The following is a 6,413-nucleotide window of genomic DNA, read 5'->3' on the forward strand; positions in this document are numbered from 1 at the left end:
TGAGAAGTTGACAGAAGCATCCGGGTGCTTCTTCTTGTGCTCCTCCCGGCAAGTTTGCACAAAGAATGGATATGAGGACATTTTGCCTCTAGGCTTCTTAGGATCTCCTTTGCCCATGTTTAGTTGATTTTCCTTCGCGAGGCACAGAGTCGCCCAGTGCCCGTCCGGCTCTCGCTTGCCCCGGCGCTGTCTCTATGGAGCTCAATGTACTGCAATGGCTGTGGGAGCGGGAGCCAGACGCTATCCTATGGTTTTTTGTTTGTTTGTTTGTTTGTTTGTTTACATTGTTTTCTGAGGCAGGGTTTCCCTTTGCCCAGGCTAGCCTCAAAACTACAATCTTACTGCTTTAGCCTCTCAAATGCTGAAGATTTCTTCATATGAATGAGTCCCATTTTGCTGTGAGCTTACAGGGTGCTGGGCAGAAGGCAGACAGTGGCCGAGACAACTGTTCTTTGGGTGTGTTTGCTATATGCTTCTGGGAACTGCATCGAAACACAGTAGAATTGAGCTCTGAGGTAAGGGCCAGCGTAACTACCCCAAGTGGGTTAGGCAATAGAAAGATGCAGGAAGATACAGACGTGGGAGCCCCAGAATATTGTAGGTGCACCGCTGATTCTCCATACGTACATCACTTGATGGCTGTCATCAAAGTAGATTGCATTCCAACACAAAAGCCAACACTGCCTACTTGTTTTTGGAACAGAAAGAAAACCCATTATTCCCAGGTTGGTCCATAGAAACCCTCATGCCCTAGTTTCCACTATGTCTTCCCCTGGGATGGAGTTTGTAGCAGCCCCAGAGATAATCAGAGAACTTTGCAGGAAGCTCTCTTCCCTCAGAGGTTTAATTCCCAGAGACCGGGACAGAGGTGTGACGGAGGACAGGTCTCTGAGGACTCATCAAAGCAGAAGCAACTTTCTTTCCTCACAGCAGAGATGACAGTGGGTGAGAGTCGACAAGGGATAAAACCTCTCAGGCATGAACTGGCCCTGACCCTGAGGGTCACAGCTGCAGGCAAGAACTCTGTCTCCGAGGTTCTTCTGTAAGACCAAGGTTGAAGCGTCTGGAAAACATTTCCCTAATCCCTAAAGGCGGCACCAGGCTTTTAGGGAGGACTTTTCTCTTCCCTGGGTTTGCTGGACTCCTTTTCTCAGCATCTCCTTCGCAGCTTTGTGCATCTCTTCAAAATCTTGCCACAGCCTCTTGAGAGACATTGTGTCTCCACAACTCCTAGAGGATTCAACGAGTCATTTTTAAACAGGAGGTTTTTCTTCTACACATTTCTCTTCTCTGTTTCCTAAGCTTCTCGTTCTTCTTTTTCAAATCCTCCTCTCTCAAGGAGATGGAAGTTCTGCTTGTCGCCCTGGAGGTCTAAGTCACTGGTTGGAGCAGCTACTGCTGGGGAGTAACAGTGAATGGATTCTGCTTACTAAATCCACTAGAATACTGATTGGGGCCCTTCCTGGTTCCCCAGCCCTTCCAGCTGTCGTTGTTCCTGTGTTTGCAGGTGAGGTTCTTCCTCTCTGTATCTCGGTTCTCCCCTCCAGGTCCTTAAAAGCCATCAATATCTGTGCAGACCACCCCTAGTCCTGGCACTCTTGTTTACTCCCCTTCCGGTGAAGAAGTCTGTGTGTCTACGTTTGGCTCCTAACATGCTAGGTTCTTTGTCCTAATCCTTTACTCTGTGAGTAGAATTAGAGAAGATACGACTGTCTTATCAGTTCACCATCTAAAGCTGGGAGTGTCACTCAAGGGAGGTGGTGTTCTCAGATTCTTGTCATGGGTTTTAGGAAGATGGCTTGGTATTTTCAAGTCAAGAGAAGACGGAATAATAGCCAGACTCCTTGAAACTGGCATATGTTTTCATGAGCCCCACAGAGTGCTGGGAGAACTGTCTCTTATAATGCTGAGACGTCAGATTTTTTTTCCAGAAAGGCAGCAGTAAAAGCCATTTTTGTGGACCAACCACAGCCACCTACATGTCCTCTTCTTGGATACAGGGTATTGCTGGTGCTTCCTTTAACACCTATGTATCCCCCCCCCCATCATTTTCATATTCACTTTTTGAAGGATAATTAGAACTCAGAGCTTATTTGGAGAAGTATGCATTGGTGTCTGCTCCCTTCTCTTCCATTCTTTGCTTTCTCTGCGAGAAAGCACCTGGTGGGGCCAATTCCCACTCTTTCTGATGCAAACCTCTTCAACAAAACCCCCAGGTGTGCTTCTGCTCTGAGTCTCTGATGCACAACAAAGGCTTTGGCAAGATCTGATCCTACCAAAAGGGAAATTTTAGTTGATGCAGCTTCATGCTTTGTTTTGTTCACTGACAAGTCAGGATCCTTGATTTTCTTTTTCCAAAACTATTTTAGCAATGTTTTCATTACATCTTTATAAGAGACTGTTGGCTTCTGTCCTGCAAATTTCCACAACAAAAACCTATTGGGCATCACTTTAATATTATATATATTTTTATTCATTTTTGACTAAACCACTGTCTCACAAGTTTAAAAATGATAAAGATAAAAAAATTGTGCCCCATGAAGACTTTCTTCGCTAACTCGGTGTCAGTGATCAGATTCCTAGATTCTCCCCTCCGAGTCAGTCCGGCTGTTTTCCTGCACACTAGCCCAGGCGTGTGATTTGTCAGTAAATGAGCTCATTGCCTTCTATGCATTTAAAACAATTTAGAGAGAACTCTGTAGCCATTTACCCAAAGCCTATTTCCTATTTACCTCATCCCGTTGTCTATTTAATGTTTCCTCTAAGGAACAATTAGATTGTTTGTGGGTTTTTTTTTTTTAAACTTTAATCAAATCTACATCTTATCTACCAAAGTGGTTTTTTTTGCATATATTCGAATATTTCTGTAAGCTTGCCTGCCAGGAGAACTATGCCTATTTTGTATCTTTGTTTTCTGACTATCTGTCTTCTGAATGGTTCTTTTTCCCCTTGTCATAATCTTACCGCTGCCTTCACACATCATAACCTTGTCTTTATCTATAACACTTTCTTATCTCACTCAGAGCTGGTAAAATGTTTTTTGTTTTGTTTTTGTTTTTTGTTTTGCTTTGTTTTGTTTTTCGAGACAGGATTTCTCTGTATAGCCCTGGCTGTCCTGGAACTCAGAAATCTGCCTGCTCTGCCTCCCAAGTGCTGGGATTAAAGGCATGTGCCACCACTGCCCTGCAAAATGGTTTTAATACTTCCCAGAGAAGCCTCCTTTTTCATCTCTACTACCTTGTTAGCTTTCTTTCACTAGTCTTTTAGCCCTTGGATGTTGGCTCATATTAAAGTCTTAAGTATTAAGAACAAGTTAGTTAGCTAGACTGTGGTGGTGCATGCCTAATATGGGAGGCAAGGCAGGTGAATCACTGAGTTCGAAGGCAGCCAGGACTACTGGAGAAACACTCTCTTGAAAAACAAACACAAACAAACAAACAAACAAAAACCAAGTTAGCTCTGAATGTGTGTGGGGTGTGCTCATTGTAGCCTCACTTTGAATTATACACCTGTATTTTTTTCCCTGTCTGGCATCACTAAGTGGCTCCAAAGCTACTCAAATTCCTGATTGCAGAGAGGGCCCTTCTATTTCCTACTTGGTGGAAACACAAGTCCAGAAAAAAAAAGCCCAGACGATGCACAGTCTTCACATTGCCCCTTGTGCTTGCAGGAGTCTCGGCTTCCCTGGTCTTTCACTCCATTTCCCGCTCCCCAGAGAAGCAGTCTAGTCTGTCTGCTGTGGCCGAGGAGGGAGCCCATCTGTGTGTAGTGAGGGGGGACATATGTGCATGGAAGTGTGTTTCCTCAACAGACTTCTGGGTTTCCCACTCATCCTGGTTTACACGGCTGCAGCCTGCAACCAGTTCTGAGTCTTTGGGTGCTTGCTCTGTCATTACTGTTCTGTTTTCAGCACTGCCACTACAGAGCTTGGCTGTCTCAGCTGCAAGTTGGTCCCCTTCCACCCAGCTGCTCTCAGTATCTAAAAATAGTGCTTGCTGCTGCCCCGCACGCTTACTTTCATTGTCTCTGTGGTCACTCTTCTTAGAGTGAAGTTTTAGAGATGTCCTCAGTGGGCATACACAAGCCCCCATCTTCCCCCAAAACTGGAGCTCTAGATTTTAAAGTCAACCTTTAGTGATCCTCAGTGGCTGAGGTGGGACTCTAGGGGGTACCTGGTACAAACCGGCTCTCCTTTCCTTGACACAAAGGCAGACTATAAACAGAGCCCATCTATGTGACTTAACTTAGTATCTTTCCCTGTCCCGGGGAGGGTTTGTGCACCGGTTCTTGCCAGTGTGAACTGCTGAGTTTGGTTTTGTTCGTCTCTCTGGAGTAGGTGCCTCTGGCCTCTATTCAGAGCTGCTCCTTTCCTACCTTCTCCTTTATTTCTTCTGAGCCTCTCTACTGCTTCTACACCTTCAGGATGGTTTGCATGCTCAGCCTTCAGTACCCAGAATTTCATCTGCTCTCGACCTTCTCTTGGCTCTGGGGGAACTTGAAACACACACACACACACACACACACACACACACGTATATATACATATACATATACACATACACATACACACACATACACACATATGTATATACGTATACATACATATACTGATTTTATGTTATCTTATTGTAAGGTGATGGTATTTGAGCCCAGGACTTTGTGCATACTAGGTAAGTGATCTATCCCTGAATGACATCCTTACCCTTGACCTAAAGAGCTAGGGATGAGAGCAGGAAAATAGAACACAGTTTCTGGCAGGGACAGAGACTATTTCTTACATTAAAGCTTGAAACTAATGTTAGAACAACCAACACAATCTTTTTTTTTTTCAAATCTTTAAAGAGTCTACCCATTTATTCTAAACCAAGTCATTTTTTTTAGATATTTTCTTTATTTACATGTAAATTTCTCCTTCCCCAGTTTCCCCTCCAAAAACAAACAAACAAACAAACAAAAACAACAAGAACAAAAAGATGACAGTACTCCAGGTGGTGGTGGTGTAAACCTTTAATCCCAGCACTTGGGAGGTAGAGGCAGGCAGATTTCTGTGAGTTTGAGGCCAGCCTGGTCTACAGTTCCAGGACAGCTAAGGCTATACAAAGAAACCCTGTCTCAAAAACAAAAACAACAAACAAACAAACAAGATGGCAACACATCAAACAAAGTCACAATGTCTTCAATATAACATATATGTAATGTATGTATATATATATATATATATATATATATATATATATATATATATAATGTTGATTTTGTAAACTTGTTTCCAGATCCCGGCGCTCCCTAACAATGGCCTGGACAGGCAATCAGACGCTCATCTCTCACTTTGTCCTCCTGGGCCTCTTCACCCACTCTCCATTGCATCTCTTCCTCTTCTCCATCATTATGGTCATGTTCCTGGTGGCCCTCTCTGGCAATGGGCTCATGATCCTCCTCATTCTTATGGACTCTCGCCTGCACAGCCCCATGTACTTCTTCCTCAGTTGGCTGTCCCTCATGGACCTCATGCTCATCTCCACCATTGTGCCACGAATGGCTGCTGACTTTCTCATGGGCCATGGCTCCATCTCCTTCGCCGGTTGTGGGCTCCAGATTCTCTTCTTCCTCACCCTCCTGGGGGATGAGTGCTTCCTGCTAGCCTTCATGGCCTATGACCGCTACGTGGCCATTAGCAACCCGCTGAGATACTCTGTAATCATGAGCCGCCGGGTCTGCTGGCTCATGGTAGCGGGATCTTGGCTCTTTGGCCTGGTAGATGGACTGATCCAGGCTGTTTTTACACTTCGCTTCCCCTACTGCGGTTCCCAGGAGATCGACCACTTCTTCTGTGAGGTTCCTGCTGTACTCAAGCTGGCCTGTGCTGACACCAGTCTCTACGAGACCATGATCTATGTCTGTTGTGTCCTCATGCTTCTCCTGCCCTTTTCTGTCATCTCGGCCTCCTACCTCAGGATCCTGGTGACCGTGCTCCGGATGCGCTCTGCAGAAGGTCGGCGGAAGGCCTTCGCTACCTGTTCCTCCCACATGATCGTGGTCTCCCTCTTCTATGGGGCTGCCATGATCACGTACATGCGACCCCAGGCCTACCACTCCTCCAAGCAGGATAAAGTGGTCTCTGCCTTCTACACCATGATCACCCCCATGCTCAACCCTCTTATTTACAGTCTAAGGAACAAAGAAGTGACTGGGGCCCTGAGGAAACTCCTGGGAAAGTGTCCCTGTGGTGGCGGGGCTCTTGGTTGAAGCTGGTGTCAGAAGAAGTGAGGGATGGAGCTTGAGAGCCTGGATCCACCAGCTGCGGTTTGTCTGGGCGGAAACACAAATGTTCCCTATTGAAAACATGTGCACAAATTTATGTTTTCTTCATTCTTTAATGTTTTTACTGGGTATAAAATTATATGCTGACATTT

General features: G+C 45.3%; 1 protein-coding gene across 2 annotated transcripts in view; it reads left to right on the plus strand.

Annotated features, from left to right (window-relative positions):
- The first annotated feature begins 5,292 nt into the window (after positions 1-5,292).
- The window catches only part of LOC116077182 (olfactory receptor 56-like), a 3,541-nt gene continuing 2,420 nt past the window's right edge, over positions 5,293-6,413 (plus strand). The window contains exon 1 of one of the 2 annotated variants that reach the window (XM_031351542.1): positions 5,293-6,217. In XM_031351542.1, coding sequence (XP_031207402.1) covers positions 5,293-6,217 — 925 coding nt within the window. Of the gene's footprint in view, positions 6,247-6,413 lie in introns of those variants that run through there. The other variant, XM_031351541.1, reaches the window with a different exon arrangement.

The sequence above is a fragment of the Mastomys coucha genome, unplaced genomic scaffold, assembly GCF_008632895.1.
Source record: "Mastomys coucha isolate ucsf_1 unplaced genomic scaffold, UCSF_Mcou_1 pScaffold5, whole genome shotgun sequence".
NCBI classification, from domain to species: domain Eukaryota; kingdom Metazoa; phylum Chordata; class Mammalia; order Rodentia; family Muridae; genus Mastomys; species Mastomys coucha.